This window comes from Diadema antillarum, unplaced genomic scaffold (assembly GCF_040938485.1).
Source record: "Diadema antillarum isolate AM-2024a unplaced genomic scaffold, OU_Dant_1.0 seq00002306_RagTag, whole genome shotgun sequence".
Lineage (NCBI taxonomy): Eukaryota > Metazoa > Echinodermata > Echinoidea > Diadematoida > Diadematidae > Diadema > Diadema antillarum.
In genome coordinates this window covers 124,401-145,537 of record NW_027272928.1, presented here as the reverse complement: position 1 = coordinate 145,537, position 21,137 = coordinate 124,401, and the positions used below count along the sequence as shown (strand labels likewise).

Sequence of the window (21,137 nt, the reverse complement as noted above, 5' to 3'; positions counted from 1 at the left end):
TTTGAGAATTGCTGAAAACCAGTGGGAGAAAATCGAGACAACGCTCCATTTCTGAAATCTCGCCTTACCTTGCACATAAACCGAACCAATGTTACGTTGGGCACGTAGCAGCGGGTAACAAAATCCGCGCAGACGAAACTGCTCTTTGAGCCAGCTTCTGTCGCACGGTATCAGTCACACCGCAGTTAAAAATGAGAGCCAAAATATAATCGTTGTATCTAGTGGTCGGCTCACGAATTAAGCTTAGGGCGGCGGCACACAGTTTAGGGAAAGGCAATCGAACTGGGTAACGCAATCCCTATCCTGTCTGCTCCGATAACCTGAAGTGTGTCGATCACTCCATCATCCGACACCGCTTTGAGATCGAATCCGGAAATAACTGCCGCCAAAATGTGGTAGTCTCGTAACGTGAGACTCCATTAAAAAAGATCTCAACACTTGATTTAACTTGGACCAGGTTATAATCTCTTCGCTCGAGGCTTACGGGCCTCGGATATCGCTCTCAAGACCAGCATAGATCCGCTGTCTTCCAGATCGATTACAATAAGAATTGAATACAAAGTCTTAACCCTGGGCACTCATGCCATTCTCGTTCAAAAACAAAACATGGGAACCTAGTGCAGTGACATAATCTTTTTCATAGCCAATGCCTTCATACTAAAGTGATACAGATCTTTAGCTAATAAACACCATAATTAGACTGGGACCATATTACGAAGCAACAAAGTGTATACCATGTTCAGATGTTACATTGATCGGTCCTGCTTTCAATGATCTTCACGGAGAGAAATTTGCACTGAAGCTTTCACGACAAAACTTTCTCTGTAGCTCGTAAAAAAGGGTGAGAAATAACGTAATATTGCAACCGAACCTTCTTGAAAATAAAACCATGGATCAAATGACTCATATGCGTGTGACGCGAAGTAATCGATATGATTGGTTTCTCGAGTGGCTATACACAGGCTGAGTAACATAATAGGAAAGTTGCTTGAAATATGGGTTTTCATCAGCCATGTCCGGTTTCGCCAGCGCGGATCCCCAGAGTATAATTTAGTGCAGATTTTATAATGAATATCTTGGTGAGTTTCGGATCCTCGGTTAGGAAAGACCCTGTATTTTTCCCCAATATCACAAACCCGACCCTATCGAAACGCATCGAAAACGAAAACATTGACAAGTGATTGCTTTACAAATCAGTTTACGTAACATTCATCCTACCAGGGAGATGCGGGATCTCTCCATCTCCCCCACCCCCTCGATTACACGAAACAGTTTCCTGTGACACTAATAACACTTTAAAGGAAACAAAAACGAAAATAGAAATGTGGACTGAGTGAAAGCAGCAATTTTAGTAGAACACATCAGTGAAAGTTTGCGGAAAATCGGAAAATCGATTAAAAAGTGAATTTTAAAACTTTCGGTGCCGTGATTGCTGGATAAGGAGGTTACTCACTTTATGACGTCATTATTGATGACAATGTAAAGAAAATTAACAAAAAATCAACATATTTTCACTTTTCTAGGATGACTAAAGAGCACTTAACATACCTCCCAGCGATATACCGATTGCGGCATCGAAACTTTAAAAACTCATAACTTTCTAACCGATTGTGCGATTCCCTCAAACTTTCACTGATGTGTCTTTTTACATTTCTGCTTTCACCCAATCCATCACATGTATATTTAGGCTTGAAATTGAATTCCTTTAATTCAGTGAAAGCACGTGTTACACAGAGAGAGTCGAGATTCCGTATATACTAGTGAGCTCTCCTCGGTCGGATCTGTCACACCAAACTTGAACAAAATACATGATTACCTCATTTCACTTTCAGTCAAGGGGAATAGGAAGATTACTCGAAACGGCTATTGCCTGAAATCTGACATCTTTGGCAGAGTGTATGTGGGTTGAGAAAGACTGAGGAAATCATACCGGCAAAAAGAATTAGAAGTGGGACATCAAGAGCTACACAAGGAGTGACGGTTTATTGTCACCTCGTCTACAGCCACTTCGTCTATTTTCCAATTGGTCTACTGGCATATCGTCTATTACCGATTAGTCTAATACCCATTTGGTCTACATCTCGTTTTGTCCAGTACCCATATTGTCTAATAGCCACTTTGCCCACTACCCGTATTGTCTAATACCCAACTCGTCTAAGGAGCATTTCGTCTACAAATCAATTGATCTAATAGCCAAATCGTCTACACTCACAATGTCTATTTGCCATGTCGTCTATTATTTATTTTGTCTACTACTAGTTAGTCTACTCCCACCTCGTCTACAAGTCATTCAGTCTACATTCACTTTGTCTAGTTATCATATCGTCCAACCCTAGTTTGTCCATACCCAATATGGTCTATACCCATCTGGTCTACTCCTAACTCGTCTACTCCCAATTGGTCTACTCCCAACTGGTCTACTCCCAACTGGTCTACTTCCAACTGGTCTACTCCCAATTGGTCTACTTCCAACTGGTCTACTCCCAATTGGTCTACTCCCAACTCGTCTACTCCCAATTGGTCTACTCCCAATTGGTCTACTCCCAATTGGTCTACTCCCAATTGGTCTACTCCCAATTGGTCTACTCCCAACTGGTCTACTCCCAATTGGTCTACTCCCAACTCGTCTACTCCCAACTCGTCTCCTCCTAATTGGTCTACTCCCAGCAACTCGTCTACTCCCAATTGGTGTACCCCCAACTGATATAGTTTTACTTTCAACAATTTACCCAAACTGATCATTTCCATCTGGTCATGCTTATAATGAATATACCACTTTGTCTAGTGTCCAGTCCGTCTCACTGTCATGAACTATTCATATTAAACCTGCCCTTGATTAGCACAAAAATCAATACTACTATTAGACTATTCTAGTTGTTAATTATTCCGCACTTGCTGAATATAAAGACATACTAATCAATGGTGAGACATGACTATCCAGTCTACATTCTGGCCGTAAAATAACTAAATAATGATAAACTAGCTCAGTTACAATCCTCCATCACAAACGAATTGTCAGTCATACGTAAAAGAATTACATTTCGACCGACCACCCCAGTCCACCCGTTCCTCCATGTAGTTTGCAGGCACAAACCCTTGTTGGTCGTAGAGGAGTCTGCGCCAAGACTGCTATATGCACCACTTCGGCACTGTCCCATAGGCCCTGTGTTGTAGCTTCTCCCAACAGCCTTTGAGTCCAGAAACACCTTTTCATGTTTATTAGGCAGAGCTTCATTCTGAGAGGATTGTCATGGTAACCGTGATTGACATGTCCTATGGGGGCCTGTCTGGCTAACCCCCACTGAGATAAAGGTCAACCTGAGTAGAAAGCCAGATGGTGGTTTGAACTGTTATGTAACACCTCGGAATGTACTTTCTAGAGCAAGAAATGCTCCATTCTGTCTGCAATGAGAGACCTCCTTGCATGAGGAACCAAGGAACTATCCCAGCCATTCCCTTTCTGTTTATTCGTTTTCTTCTTTTCTCTCTTTTCAAGCTCTCACTAGATCTTTTTTCTTTCTGTCCGTCTGTCTACTCTTCATAATTACTGAATCATGTCAAGACCAACATGATTTTTCCCTCTATTTTCACCTTTCTCTCAATAAATCTCTTTATGAAAGAAATACTACAAAAGGCCTAAATCATTCTCTGTTTTTGTACATTGAAAATTCACTCCCCATTTGCATTAATAGCTGAACAAGTTTGTAGGTTTTTGTTGTGTATTTTTATATCAGTCTACCTTACATGTATAGTTTTCTTGGCCTCTGGCCGACATACTTATCCAATGTGTCATATAACTCCTTCTTTCATATTTCTATAATATTTCATGAAGGGCTATACAAGATTGTACAAAACTACTGATATGTCTATACGAGCCTAACCTTTATCTGTTTAAGAAAAAAAAAGATAATAGCTATAATAAGCTTTTACATTGTATGTGACATTCTGATTTAATTGTGAATGCGAGTTTACATATATATAAAAACCCAAGTTAATTCACCTATTTATGCATGGTGCCTGCTTATCATGCATTTTATCAAATTTGCCTTCTTGGAAGTTTGAGATAAATCTACTAAGGCTTATTCATCTACAGTAATAGATTACTATACTTAATGATTTGGTGACTTTTCCCTTCAGGCCTACGTAATGTCTTGTCGTGCTATTGCTAATGCGTTGTACATGTACCAAAGCAAAATCTCAACGAAATAGTTTGCCAATAGGCCCATAGGAGCTGAGATATAAGATTAGCTATAACCTGGATCAATCCATTCAAGTAAAAATCTGACACCAATGTCAAATTTATAATTGTCATGCATTCAAACTGTTTTAGCTGAATTAGTCAATAAATATAGGCGTTCATGTATCTTACGAATAATGTGGATAATATTATAGAGCCTAATAACAAAGTTATGAATTTTTGAAGTTATAACTTGCTCTTTATCTAACTTTCCTCAAACGGTCACTGATGTGTTTATTGTTCTAATAATGTTGCTGAATTCTCTCAATCCACATGTATTTCAATGTGAACTTGACTTTTACGATATCATCAAAATATTTTTTGCGATTGTTTGATATTTCAATTAAACAGTTTTATGTTGTCATAAAGCCATGACCCTGATAACTGTAGTATTATATATGTTGTAATGCTTTTGGCTAATTTGGGGAGTAACAGAAAAGAGATTAGATATGTTTTGATGATATCGTAAAAGTAAGTACTGCGCAAGTTCACGTTGAAATCATGTGGATTGAGAGAATTCAGCAACATTATTAGAACATATCAGTGACAGTTTGAGCAAAATTAGAAAAAGAAAAAGTTATGAATTTTTGAAGTTTCTATAGCCAGGTCAAAATATCAAGGTCCCACACATAATGTGGGCTACATTGCCAAGGAATATACGCCCATTTTTTTTTTTTTTTTAACAGAGAATATTACAGTTTAAAGAACAATAGCCTACCTACATTTCTTTCAAAAACAACAACAGAAGTTCATTGAAATGTAAACAAACAAGCAAAAATGTGTTGCTCAGAAAATAATAAGAATGTACCACAGAGGACTGGCAGCAACAATACATGCAATACAGACTAGAACTATCACTAAATGTGATTAATACCCCATGGACCTCAAACTGAGGGAGTTAGGTCAATACACAATGCTTCTGTATGCTTTTTATCAGAAATAAAAAAAGTTGCTACCATGGCAATGCGTTATTTAACATTGACAAAGATGTGTTTTTCAATATGCATATCTAAAATCTATAATGGTTTACCAAAATGTGCTAAATCTAAAGCTATAACAACATTCTCAAAACTGAGGAAAATAGCGTAAGCAATGTTTTTGTTTGATTGATTTTTATTCAAAAAGTTAATTATTTCTGTGGCAAATACTGTCTGTCCCTGACGAAAGAAGTGAATATTTTTTAATGAAAAATGCCGTTACAATGGCAACACGGATTTTCCATACTCCAAAGATTGAATTTAAGTATCAACATGCTATATAGTGGTCACATGTACCGAATATCAAATCAAATGTTCAAAGACTGAGGGAGTAAGCTCTAATATATATATATATATATATATATATATATATATATATATGTGTGTGTGTGTGTGTGTGTTGATAAGGTAGTCCACGTGTTGGCAAGATAAAAAGAAAAGTAACAAAGCTGCAACAAAGTTCATGCTGTATTCACCAACGGTTTATTTCTTCAACAGTATCAACACTTGAGAAAGGGCGGCGAGACGCTCGAAAATTTGTGTGAAGAAATAAACCGTTGGTGAATACAGCATGAACTTTGTTGCAGCTTTGTTACTTTTCTTTACATATATATATAATTATATATAATTATAATATAGAAAAAGGATGTTGCCATGGGATCCCATTGTTTGATATTGACGAAAGAAATACTTTGAGCAATTGAATTTGTATTGGTATTATGTGTCAAATCTCAAGTCAAATCCTACAAACTGCTGGGTTTAGCTATTAAAAATCAACTAACAATTTGTATGATGTTTAATTTAAAAAAAATGCTGTTATCACGTCAATACATTGACCAGCAATGACAAGAGATGAAGTTTGCATGTCTTCACTTTACAGTAGCGGCCACATATATGCGACATTTCAATTCTAATGCTCAATAAGTGAGGGAGTTAGATCAATCCACATAATTCTGTAATTGTAAGATAATACTCATGTCATGGCAACAGACAGACTGAAAACCACACACACACACACACGCACACACACACACACACAACTGTCTTGCTAAAATGAAATAGTAGGCCCTATTAAAGGACAAGTTCACCTTCATAAACATAAGGATTGAGAGAATGTAGCAATATTAGTAGAACACATCGTTGAAAGTTTGAGGAAAATCAGACAATCCGTTCAAAAGTTATGAATTGTTGAAGTTTTTTTGCAGTACCCGCTGGATGAGAAGACTACTGCAGTGTATGAATATTAGATGTCACATGCGTACAACAATATAAGGAAAATATAAAGAGAATTTCACAAAATTCCATCTTTTGAAAAAAGTACACATTCCCCTACCTCGTTACCGATAAATGTTATGGGTAATATTATTCCCCCTGCCTTTAGAAAGAGGCAAGTCAATTGCTCTTTTATTATGCGAAAAAAGTGAAAATATGTTGAATTTTCTTTTATATTTTCTTTATACTGTTGTACGCATATGACTCACAAGCTGTAGTAGTCTCCTCATCCAGCGGTTCCAACACAAAAATTTAAAAAATTCATAACTTTTGCATCGATTGTCCAATTTTCCTCAAACTTTCACTGATGTGTTCTACTAATATTGTTGCATTTTCTCAATCCTTATGTTTATGAAGGTGAACTTGTCCTTTAACATGCAAGAGTGATCATTATAGTCTCTCAACTTGCAAATCAATTGTTCAAAAAGTGAGCAGTTTGTTCCACAAAATTTTGTATGTTTTTTTTAATGAAAATGCTGCTACCATGGCAAACACTGTTGACAATGACAAAAGCTAAAATTCTACAATGGCGGCCTCAATGTCATGTTCCAAATTTCAAGTCTAATGCTCAAAAATCGATGGAGATACAAAGTGTAGGTCAGTTCATGTGATTTTGTATTTATCCATAAAAATATTGTTTAATGGAAAGAGGCATATTGAAAATTCTATATGTATCATATCTAAGTGTTGTCAAAAGTCGATTAGACATCACGGTCCGGATACATGGAACACTCTTCCTGAAGAGTTGAAACAGTGTGCCTCCTTGTTTTCATTCAAAGCAAACTTAAAGAAGCATATTTTATCACAGTATACTTCAAATACGAATTAAGCCCGAATAATTTATATGACTTATGTTGGTCTCCCGATAGTAGCAACATCGTAAGTCATTCCCTCTTCCAGCAAACCAATTTTATCATTCCAAATCCCAGCCTATCTGCCCCTGTGCACTCTCAAGCACTCGCACGCACATTCACCACCTTCACACATCAGAGTTTATTTTCCCCTGCTATCCTCGCAGCAGAATTTGTATTGTTTACCAATTTACCTACCTACCTTTTCCTCGGGCCGGCCATCTTTTCAAGCAATGCTTACAATGGCGGCCCTCTCCATTATCATTTCCTAAATATAATATTGTTATTGTAATCCCAGCTGCATAGACATGCATACTGTAATATCATTAATTTCCTTTTATATCATTGTTTATGCAAGTCAAACGACTCTGTTTCAAATATACTTTGTATATTTCCCATGTTCACGATTATTCAGTTTATGTATATTGATTTGCAGAAAATAAAGTATCTATCAAACAAACAAAACAAATAACATTAGGCCAACCATAGAGTGGTCATAATTCCCAAATTGCAACTCAAATCCAACATACAACTGAGCAAAAAGTTTGATCCACAAAATTGTAAATGATTCAAAAAAATATGAATGATGTTGTAAATCATGGCAAAACATTGGACGACAGTGACAAATATTACGTTGTTGCCAACGTACTGCAGGTTCATTTCCAAAAAGCACGTAATTAGATTATTACAGCTATGACACAGTAGATTCAACTCATTTTGAGTGAACACATAACAACTAAGTATTAGCTCTTTCAGTGTTTTGCAATTAATAAAGATGGAAAAAAATTGATGGCAACCAGCAAATGATTTTAACTAGTATAGAATAGAGAATTGCAATCAATTGCAAGTTATGATCAACTGCAGCATCCAGGAGATTTTACATTGATATCTATCAGTATCACAAGTTTTAAAAGATGTATGGATACATACATTCACTCTGGAAATGTATTGTTTATCAGACCAATGAATAGGGAGGAATTTACAGTGAATTTGAAACACTGTCGGAACTTACTAGGAGAGAGATCAAACTAGGGAGAGAAGTTATACAGAAGACCATCTCTGACTCCACTTATTAAAAATTCCTCCTGGAAGTAGAAAACCTCTTAGAAGTAAAATTTTTTTCTGGGTCTGGTTCCTGCATAGGCACAAGAACTGTTCTTTGCTTTTCAGCATTGATTTTCTCAAAATTAAGGTTTCATTCAGAACCTACACATAATGAAATTCAAGGGTATCAATTTTAGATTGTCATATACACTAGGTTGGCATACACTTACAATGAACCTAGGTTTGTGTTAGGGCCCATGAGTACACAGTATACCAGCGAGAAAACAAGTAGGTGTTAAAGGATGGTAATTTTGGTTGAGATGATGATTCAGCTTTTGACATTTTGCAAGATAGAAACTACTCGAGATATTATTATCAAACAGAAGTTAAAATTCTATTTGATGAAAGTCGGATTTGGAAATATCCAAAAACAAAGTAAAGCAAGGTGGTCCATATAAAAGAAATTTCCCACATTTCATTAGGACCACTCTGTTTTGGGATATCTCGACCATCTCAAATTTGATTTTCGTCTCTTAGAATAATATGTATGCTCTTTTGATAAGGGGAATCTCATGAATTGTTGCAAAAAGTTATAATATGCCTTGAAATCTTGTTCAGAATAGTAAATAATGCCCCCAAAATATCTCATTACATTTTAGTCATTTCATGGTTTACACGTGAATGAATCCACATATATCTGCATAATATGTTACTCCATGGTTTACAAAGATGACAATACGGACTACTGTGCAGAGTAGGAAGAAAAGGTCACCTGATACACCCCTTGGAATTTGGTGCACTGGTATAAGGGTTGTCTGACCAGGGAGGTCACCTCCCTGGTCTGACCAGTGTTGTTTTTATTTCACCCATGGATATCTGCCTAATCTGCCTTTCTAATTATCCAGTTACTGGGTGCTGCCAGACAAGTCCCAAGAGATGGTGATGGACATTGGAAAGCAACCAATCACATGGGTGGAGTTTGATTTTCACCGTGAGAAACTGATTTTAGAAGTCTGTACAAACCCTTGTTGGGAGAGGCTGCAGTGCAGTGGTACGTGTATAATTAGTCTTGGCACATGCAGACTCCTATTACGACCAACAAGGGTTTGTGCCTGCAAACTAACCTACATGCGCGTGCATGCATGCATGCAGCGATCTTGGCGGGATGCGATTTTTTTTTGAAATTGCCAATTGTGTCACTTGAGCAAAGACTATCAGTGTGCTGGCTGGTTTTTGTACGCATGCGCGTGGACTTCGTTAGGTTCCTCGCGAAACGTGTATTGAGTACATTGCAGGCTAGTAAATTATTCATCTCAGTAGTAGCTATATATTGTACATGAATCATATTTTTGTGCATATGTTTCAACCTTTTTTGTACATTTAACCGTTTACATACATCAGTACGTGGCAGACAGAATAAAGAATACTAAAAATGTACTTCTAAAGTGTTCATTTTCATTTTTACCATACTTATGATTGTGTATCAAAGTTGAATGGATGGAGTGTTGGAGTTTGGACATATAAATGCTGCATGATTGCTTCTGATATAAATTACACATCCACCACAAAAATAACACAGCAAGTTTTTCACACTGTGACATTATCTTTTTTTCCTAAAAAAGTGTCATAATTAGAACATAAAAATTTAAAATTCAAATGGGGCACCAAGAGTGTTCAACCTATTTCACTGGGAAAAAAGAAACTGGATGAAGTAGACTTAAATAACAAAAAAAAAACTACTATAACTAGTAGTAGACCAGTTGGGAGTAGACTAGTTGGTAGTAGACGAGTTGGCAGTAGACCAATTGGGAGTAGACGAGTTGGGAGTAGACCAATTGGGAGTAGACGAGTTGGGAGTAGACCAATTGGGAGTAGACGAGTTGGGTGTAGACGAGTTGGGAGTAGACCAATTGGGAGTAGACGAGTTGGGAGTAGACTGACTGGTTATTAGACTAATTGACTATTAGACAAGGTGGTTGTAGACTAATTGGCTATTAGACAAAATGAACTGTAGACTATTTTATTCATAGACCTAATGATTAATAGACGAAATGGTCAATAGACATAATGGGTGTTAGACGAAATGTGACTTAGACAAATTGGACTATAGATAAAATGGCTAGTAGACGAAATGACAATTAGACTAATTGGCATATAGACAAAATGGTTGGTAGACGAGTTGGTAGTAGACGAAGTGGGTTTAGACGAGATGGCATTAGACTAGGTGGACAGTGGACAGGGTGGGTGTAGACGAGGTGCCAATTTACCGGAGTGACCACTTAATAGGTCTACTTGAACACACTGCATGCATGATGCAGGTAAAACCCATGCAATATAAAGTTGATTATAGTGACGTTACCAAATATTGCGAAATCATAGTTCACTAAGTGCAAAGAAAACAATCGAAGCATCTTTAATTAATCAGAGCTCGTTTCGCAGCCAAGCTAACAATTAGTTGGCTATCATTGATTAAAAAAACAAAACAACACCTATTCTATATCCAGGATATAAGATTGTAGCGTCGCCGATAGTTTGATGAATACCATGAGATCGATGTAGAAGGGTATCTTTTATTTTATTTCATTTCGTCTTTTTCCTTTTTCTTTTTTAGTATTCTAAGTAATTGACATCCTTAGCTCAATAGCAAGCAAATGCCCAAACAAGATCGAACTCGGATGATGTCACATCCAAAGTAGAGAAGATTTTCCGGTAACCGCACCCTTGATGGGGTCTACACGTGCTCTCTGAACGGGTCGGAAAGTGAAATCGGTATAATACGAGCAAATGCTTTTACATAATACTCATTCATGTACAACTATATATTTAACTGACCACATTTATACCAACTCTTCATCTCAATTACAGGGCTTGTTCGAAAATCCGCGTTGTGAAATGCGGCAGTCTTTCCCATATATAGTGTGTTGCTCGTAGTAATGAGATCCACATCCGTCTAGAAATGTCAGACTAGTAAAGTCGGTCATTTGATACAGTTCGTACATGATCTGTCATGTAACTTGACTCGACTGAATTTTGAAGAGACAGAACAGAGAACACACTACCTTGGAGTACGATATGTTGCCGTGGTGTCGAGTTTCCAGTGACAAACGTTGCACAAAGCGATAACTATCATTTTACCGTTAACCGTCCCGCGGCGGCACGGTGTACGTCAGCGGAAAAATAGATAACAAAAACAAACCAGAGTTATCAAAGTATATATTGGAATGAACATATCCGATTGACAATTATTACTCATGAATCGAATGGTAGAATAGATTAAAATCGGATCAACATGCATACTACATCCTCACAGCTGCAGGTATGTGAGGATGTAAACGCGAACAAATACACACAAACAAAAGGTAAACATATAGTTTACTCATGTCAGCAACCCGGATCAGCAATAACTGTTGGATCATAAAAAAAAACCACCGTTTTTATTGTATGGGTATCCCCTCCGCTACGCAACATTGTAAACACTGTATGTATACAAACAAACAAACAAACAAACAAACAAAAATAAGTCAAGAAAGCGCATCTGAGGTACCCGTGTCACGAGAAACGAGTAAGATGAATATAACTCATTTGTATAGCACCATGCACTTCGGCCTGAAATAGGCCTACCTTGAGCTGAAGATACAAAGAATTTTTTTTTCTTTTTGAACTAGAAAAAGCATGAAGTGAATATTCATGGTATATAATACAGAGTAGGACGCAAAAGAAAATCACATCAAAGTATGATATTTATCCCTCGTTAGCTCGAGCAAACTACTGTAGGAGCCCAATAGGACATCGCGCTTTCACAATAGCAGCGGAAGCAGAGGCCGATACGTGGTATCGTGACTGAGTGTTGCTGGGGCACAACTTCAAAGACGCTTCGGTCGGTCATTATTCAAAATCATAAAATAATATCATAGAATCTTATACGTCGGAAAGGGAGCCAGAAAGAAATTGGACGCTTTTACTAGCAACCCTTGATTTCTTCTTGATTTCTTCAATCGGTACTGAACTCTGTGAGCGGCTGCGAAGGAACATCCGTCTTCAGAGTGAGGTTACAGGACCGAACTCTTTTCTTGTTTGATAATGAATATCATTAAAAAGAGAAGAAAAGGATGCACTGATGGATGTGTGATAATTAATCTACAAATCTATAAATCTGGTCACTTCTATATTCGGAATTCCGAAAAACTTCCAGCTTATGAAGGATCCACGTCATCATGTTAAGTGGATGATAGAACTATCTGATGTATTTCATCCAGCGTAGTTATCTGTTCCATCTGGGAGCCCGCAAGCGTGACAGTTCAATTTCATTTTCAAAGCGTCCCGCCTTCATACGAATTCATAAATTCCCATTCGGTGATGTACCGATTGATAAGAAAGGAAAGGAATAATTTCAAATGACAAAGGTTATTTCCATTAATTTTGGAGCGCATCGCCAATCGCATGATCAGATTTTTTTTTCTTGCCTCTCATCGACGGTATACAGCCGAGAGCACCACACGCAGCCATTTGTATATATGACGTCTGCATGTATGATTGCAAGTGATGATAAATTCCGCTGAAGATCGGCTGTGAAACGCTCGGCAACTCGCTCTCCAGTTTAAAAACAACAACTACACAACAAATGAATGAATTGCACAAGACTATGTCCAAGACATTCTGTTAGTTGGGGTGGGAGAAACTGAAGTTTGTTTTTTCCTTTGTTTGGTATGTTATTTGTTGGTGGGATGATTTAAAGATGTCAGACATAACCTCTCTTTGCTTTATGCAAGCAAACGCATTGGGGGTAAATTCCGTTTATTGGCCAGACGACAGGGCAGTCTGTGTCACCCATCTGACATAATGCGTGTTCATTGCTTTCACTTCACGTAAACTGGAGGAAACACGCGCTACAATAATCATTTATGTGGGTCACGCACCAACAACACTATACCGCTATTCTGCGCTTATACCCCATGAAACAATAATTGTACCCTGAAATCATCGTCTGTTCAAAGCACAAAATAAACGACCACATGAATGCACGAAGTTTGCGAGAACGCTGACAGTCTACATGCAGGTCTAACGATTGAAATCACAATTAATAATTACGGATATTAGAAGAAAAAGTCGAATTGGAATGGTAAGCATATTTTTCGGATTTTCACCAACAAATATGCCTCAGTCAAAAATTGTAAGAAGTGCAAGAACAACAAAAACGAGAACTTTACTTTCTCCTGATATTCCTTTGTTGATACTATCATTTTTTTTTTCATTGCTTAGAGCCATGTATACTATATTTTTTCCACGTGCCTATACACTATGTGCCTGGGTGTTTATGCATGTTTCGGTTCTCACCACAGCCGTCTGTCTCTGTTTCCGCCTGTCTTTACAACATAGTCCCAATTTATTTATTCAAGTGACTGTCCATGACATCTAATGGCTTCAAGCCTCATTATGCTCTTAACCCCATTTACCCGCTCCTCAGCACTTCCCCAACACTTTCTGTGTGTGTGTGTGTGTGTGTGTGTGTGTGTTTGTATGTGTGTTGTTTATGTCAGTGGTTGAGCGACGGCAGGTTCTCAACAATAACAGTGTAAAACCTGTTGTTAAAAAACGAAAAAAAAAAAAAAAAACCAACACCAAGGACAAAAGCAAAACTCTACTGACATCAGATTTTGATACCACAATACGTCTCACTTCCCCACTGTTTCCGCTTCATTGTGCGCGATCTCTCGAGTCCTTGTTATGACAACTTGTTTCATTTTCGGCTGCTGTCAAACAATGCTCCCACGTAGATCCGTGTAAAGCATCCGATCAAGGCTGGATGGAAGCGGGAAGAGCAGAATTTGTTGAGATAGATCCATTATTTTGATAAAATTTCCCTTCACATGACATCGTTATAGTGCGAGTGGCCGTGGTTCATGTCATTTTTAGTTTCCGCTCATTTCCTTCAACATCTCGCAGAACCAGAACTTTCGAATCGGAATCTGCGTCTTGCTATATCATTATCACAGCGACTTCAGTGATGTTTTGCTTTGTAATCATCACGAGCGCCAAGATTTAGTTGGGTTTTCCGTTAATGTAGTTATGGGTTGTCAATCTATTTTGTGACTGCAGATTGAATTACGAAGTGCGTTTCCGAGTCATGTCGAGCATCTTTTCAGCTTGAACTCTTTATACCGGAAGGTGGGGGATATTACATACCATCAACACTTCCCCCTTTCCACCTACCTTTCCTGATACATCCATCCATCGACCTATAATATATTTCAAAAATGTGATGTGTCTTGCTGGGCAAAACAAGGCAGTGTTTGCGTACATTGCCATTGTGTACTCTACGGGTAATGCACATGTGCTAATATGTGTTAATATCTTTAATTTCCAAGAAACTCAGGTGGTATTACTATCCAAATGTCGATAAAAACCAATAGAACGCCACACTTAGACGAATTAATGACATTAAAACACCGCAAGTTTCAGTCTCACACCGTTCTAACCGTTTCATTGATCTGTTGTTGTTTTTGTTAAAACTGTTTGCAAAGATGATGCAACGATGAAGAGACGATTTTCACTGGGGTAACTCCCGACCAATGTTTTATTGTGATGTCGACCATGACAGAAATTAACTTTCGCCCCTTATAGGCCCTACATATTCAAGAATAAGGGAAACAGAATAAATTTATGAGGGCGTTGACAGAAAAAAGTGCGTAACAATGATGGCAGGTTTTCTACTTGGCCAGTATCGACCTTCCATCGCCGTTCATTTATGATTTGTTCTGGATTAAAGGGAGGGACAGACAGATACATACATACATACATAGAGAGAGGGGGGGGGGGAGAGGATGATGGGGAGAGATGGGGGGGGGGGGAAGGATAGCAAGTGGTTCAGCACGACGTCTGCGCGAGAATCAACATTTGCCACCTGCAAATGACGCTACATCCGTCCGACTGGAGGCTAGTTCACTGCTTAGTTTGCACACGAGAATTCACATTGCTATAGACAAGCACATAGTACGGAGAAACAAGCAAACCACGTGGAATTCTACTCATTAAAAAAATTATCAGTCTGACACACACATGAACCATGATCCTTGGCACAACCGGTATACACTGCATGTGCACGTAAGACAAATGAAACTTAATTAATGAACGCCTCATTGCAATGAACTGCATAAAAAAAGAACATCAATTAGCCAGCGAGTCACTTCGAGTGTCAATGTAAATCGTCAAACCAAGGATATATATATATACAATGTATATATATATAATATATATATATATATATATATATATATATATATATATATATATATATATATACAATGTGTTATATATACACAACACAAAGTCCTTGGTCAAATACGGTGTGAAAAGTTGTTTGGAACAAAATAAAAAGGGGGATATCAAATTTCGTCGATATCCATGAGGCATAACCAAAGCATGTAAGAGGAAGGATAGGCGGCAGATGATTTGAGAAAATAAAATAAATTTATGTGTACAGAGCCTTGAGGAAGACCAGCAAAACTTTTTTTTTCTGATGTACCAACCTTTCATTATGTTTATTTGCTCCTTTGAAAACTCTTTTAATGTGTGATTATTCACTGTATCCATGTATTGTTGGTTTTATTATTATTATTTTTTTTTGCTGATAGAGCTCATCTGTACAAATATTCGAAATGAATGAATGAATAAATAAATAAATATATAAATATACGTATATATATATATATATATATATATATATATATATACATACATACATACATAAAAGATTAATGTGTTGGAAATTCCACTTCAACAAACATGCGCGTCTTGCAGATATACATCTCACAGAATTCTCTCTCTCTCTCTCTCTCTCTCTCTCATATCATTATATATATATCATATAAAATTCATCATTAATTTATCTATAACTTGGGTATAGTCAAAATCTGGATGAACTTCGGTATAACCAAAATTGAACTAGGGAATTTCATATCCACATCTTTTCACGCTCTATAGTGATAGTGATCGTAACCACACGTGCAGCTTAGATAAGACGATGATATATATCATCACCTCACTATTCTCCAGTTGGTTTCAACAGTAATGAAACCATATTCTATGTCGATAATTTAAATACAACTACTTCCTCTTGAAAGTCATATTTTTTCAGCGTTCATCATAACTTATAATGAGTTTGATGTGGGAAGAAGACGAGGCTTACTTTTTTATTACATGTCATGAACGGACATTTAGTCTAGACTGTGTGCAGAGATGTCGACGACCTGCAAAGCAGTTACATCATCGTCATCATCATCATCATCATCTTTTCTAATTCGCATATCGGTTAAGATTGATTAAATAATCATCTGTTTTGTAAAAACGTGTGAAACTCGAGCCTTCAAAGGGTTTCTCATTTTTCCGTCCAACCTTCATGAAATGTCTGTAATTCTGTCTGTTGGATATATCCTACTTATCAAATCAAACTTACATTATAGGCCTACTAGTAGAGTGGCATTGCATTTGAAGGTGTGGTCATCCTGCATAGTAACTTCCAGGAAAACTGAAAGCTCATGAGGTGAAGGCCCTCCTCAAATCATAATGACACAGGCAGTTGTGAGTTACAAAGAAGTGCGTAATTACCTCGTCTCGAGTCCGAAGTGGCTGCTGTGATTATCAGCATCACGGTGGAATCTGAGAAATAAGAAAGAGGCGGTGTAAACAGTGAAATTACTGAGGATCACCGTCATAATCCGCCGCTGAGCATCAATAAAAAAGGAAACTATCAGCAGGTTATGAAGACGATCAAAGACAACTAAATATGGCAATTTCAAGGAAAGCAAGTCCCAGAAGGAAAAATATATATATACTTACGCGATATTTACGCGCATGTTGTAGCAAATGAAACAAATTTGTGATTCAAATGACCGAAATTCGACAATTGCAGTGGATGAGCCTTAAGTTGTGTCCACTATGACGATCGAAGTCAGCTAACACGACGCTGTATGCCTATTTATATTTCAAGAAGAAGATTCGGTCATGAGACTGTCATGTGTGGCACGTGTAAAGGCAATGCAGCTGTTTACATGTCTGAAATATAACGTATTCTTTTCTACAAGGACACACTTTCTTCCTGACTTTGCTCAAGATATAAGTATGAAACTAAAAAAAAGTCGCTATGGCGATTAGTACTGCAGTATGCCTCCGCCATATCGCATTATTCTCCCAATATAGGTCTTCAGTACATTTTGCCGAAATGAGACAATTTAGCATGACTGGAAAATAATCACTATCTGGTAATTATACACCGATTTTCATAAAAATACTCTGAGTCACTTTCAAAATACGGAAAACAGGTGAAATCTTAGCATTTTCACATGACCTTTGACCCCATGGCCGAAAACTTTCCCTACATAATCACTGTATGGTAATGCATGTACAAAATTGTAGGGCCATATACCAAGTTTAATTACACTGCTCAGTGTACACCTTCAGTCATTTATAGGGTGTGGAGAAAATAGTGTACTTTCAGCATTCAATCCGATCTTTTGCCCTTGATCTTTGGCCTCATGACACAAAATTTCAAAGAGAAACAATATTAGGCAATACATGTATACTAAGTTTCATGAAGATATTTGGAGCCATTTCCTAGATATTGAGGAACAAAGAAGTTAAATCATTGCATTTTCACTTGACCTATGACCTTTGACTTTATGACTCATACTTTGTTCCCCTATATAATCTTAATGTGATGATACATGTATACACTGAGTTTAATGTAAATAGATAGAGGCAATGCAGAGATATAGGGTAAGTAGTGACCTTTTTAGCATTTGACCTTGACCTATGGCCTTTGACCTTGAGCGTGTGGGCTCAATAGCTGATAGGCAGAGCTTCGTCCAGTCAAAGCTTTACATAATCATATGCCATAAAGTTAATTTTGGATTTCCTCAAAATGGTTCTGAAGTTACGTTGTATCGATTACGGATGGACAATCGGAAAGCACAATACCTCCGGCGCAATTTCATGGCGGATGCATGAAATATGTTTCGTTACGAGTGCTATACACACCTTCCGATAAAATATATTTACTCCTTCACTTAAAAAGATGAACAAATGATATGAATACAAATGAAACAATAAAAAAAAACATGTTTTGGTCTCTGAACTTTTTGATTCATGCACTGTAGTACCGCGATAAGAACTGTACTCGTTTAATGGCACATATTTTGACTGAAATGATATGAAACTGTAACTACAATTATCACATTGGAAGAAGCCGACTTTCTCCTATCAGACAACGAAAAAAAAAAGTCCCTTGTCTTGAGAATACAGCCAAGAACGTACTTCATAACGGGATACTTGAGAGATTAGTCGAGTGTTGGCAATATTTCCCACGAAAAAAAAAAAAGCCAACAACAACATATGCCTGACAGAAGTTCAAAATTAAGATGATGATCAGGCAGAGCGAGGAAAAAGTGCGTTGCCATGACTGTAGCCTAGTGTTTACCCCCTTCGAATGATTCGTGTCTGCGCGGCACATGCGGCCGTATAATTGGATTATGATATACCATTACCGGCATGTGCTGCAATATCAAGTTCGCGAACCCAGTGGCGCTCGTATCACGTGACAGATTGTTAATTTTCTCGCCTCGGCGCTCTCGCGTTATATCTCTAGAACAGAGATAATATACCCAGATAGGGGCGTATATATACGCGGGGAGCACGTTTTCATCCGTGGCGTATTTAAAATGATGGTGATATCGACAGTTTTGATCGATAGTTTGGTCGGAAATCACAAGCCTTACGAAATTAAAGAATGACAAGATGGGTGATTAAAAAGACGTTTTATCTTTCATGAGTTCGTCTGATATCTTAGTAATGAGGAAGCACATTATTTACATTCATATTCGCATAAGATATAAAGTGTTTTTTTTTAATCACATCACACTTACTAGAGATTCCTATTCTGATTACTCACGTACAAAAGGTTGCCAGCTCAATGTTGTTTCAGTAAGCCCCCTTTCAAACACGATTCCATTTGTCTATAATCAACTCCTTTCCAACTTCACTTGTACAATGAAATTCCTAACCTTTTCGACTGATGGCAGTGAGCTGAAGATGTTGCTCGAATCGTCTGAACCTAGCTGTATGACTGATCGTTTCAGCTATACACATTTACATCTCATTAAAGTGCAAAGCCTGATTCTGAATAGAAACAAAATAACCAGTTTATCACTGTTATGCCTGCGGAAGTTTCTCCGCGTTTCATTCATCTTCCGTGCCATAGCTAAGGAGGAGCAGCGGCCTGCATACAAATTATTGTGAAGAAGAAAACATTACGATGCCTTGAGTTGGGGGGGGGGGTATGAAAAATCAAATTTTATTGTCTTCTGCACTTTCATTAGAGCTTCGCGCATGAAAAAGTGAATAAAAGCTAGCAGTTCAGTGAAATTTGGGGCATTGGAATACTGTTAGGTTCCATCATAGGACATAAAGTGGATACTTGGGAAGTAGCCGTGTCGGTCAAGAGACTCTCATGTCGCCTGGGTAATCGCAATCATGTCGTATTTTTTAATACAGAAAGAACTCTATTGTTTCTACTTCACAATAAGACACCGCACTGAAATGAATTTTTTCATCTCATTTATTACCATCAAAATATTCATCCTTTTATCAGTTATCTCTTTACTTGCTGGACTGCGATCAAAATTCACTAAATGTTTGATTTGCCAATACGTGTATTACACGGCAATATAATAATTATGTATCCGTATTGTTTTGATTTGCCGATACATGCATGGTGTTCACTAACCAATTTATGCTTATTTACGTTTCATCTTTCCTTTAAGTCTGCAAACAAAATTTGCATTTCTATATAGGAAAGGCTAAAAACTGTCTCTAAGAGTTTTATTTTCCCCATCACTCATTGCCTGCAGCAGTTCGCAAAATCCCACACATTTTCCGTGACTTCCATACGAGCTGATAATAGGAAGCGCCGGGTCATTGACTGAGGCGGAGTTCCGCTTGGATTGCTCATAATCACGTTTCTACACTCAGAATGCTGCCAATGCACGGATAAATAGTGGGGCCATGACAATGCTTTGCATCATTTTCTTCAAAACATTACGACTAAAATGTATCATCACTACCAAAGTCACTGCATCTATGTAATGAAATATTAAGTGGATATTAATGTCGATGGACCGTAACTTTATTGCTATACCATTGCAGTGATCAAATTACGCTATGGTGAAATTGGTATTGAAGATGAATTCTCAATACTTCAAAAGAGCCACTGGATACAGCATTCTAACATTTTTCCGTCTAGACAGCAGTGAACGGAAAAACAAACAAATACTTCGGTATGATAGGTTTACTATAGCGCTGTGATCTACTTGCTCATAATACAGTTGAGAGTGACGGCGAAAATGTTCACAACTTTTTGCATGCTTGAGTGTTTCTTCATCCATTTGAACCCAACTACAGTCAACCTCGCATAAGTCAAAGGTGTTTTCAAGTCATTTTCTCTTCATATTCTATTGATTTTAATACCTCATAAGTCGAATTATCTCTGAGTCGATACTATACCAAGTCCAAATAGATTCGACTTATAGGCAAGGTTGATTGCACATGAATCATCCAACATACCACATATAGTTGAAAACTGCATTTTAGCGCATAGAATCGGAAGAAAAAATAACCCAAAGCTTAAGAACTGCAGGATGATGAGTAACCAATCAATTACATATATATTGTTTCTTTTAATTTGTTGTTTTCAGCACAAATAGTCTG

The 21,137-nt window shown here is 37.5% G+C and overlaps 1 protein-coding gene across 1 annotated transcript in view; it reads right to left on the bottom strand.

Moving 5' to 3' along the window:
- Positions 1-16,981: 16,981 nt before the first annotated feature.
- The window catches only part of LOC139714535 (uncharacterized), a 66,272-nt gene continuing 62,116 nt past the window's right edge, over positions 16,982-21,137 (bottom strand). The window contains exon 9 of the mRNA XM_071626227.1: positions 16,982-17,036. Within this exon, the coding sequence (XP_071482328.1) occupies positions 16,982-17,036 (55 nt within the window). The remainder of the gene's footprint in view (positions 17,037-21,137) is intronic.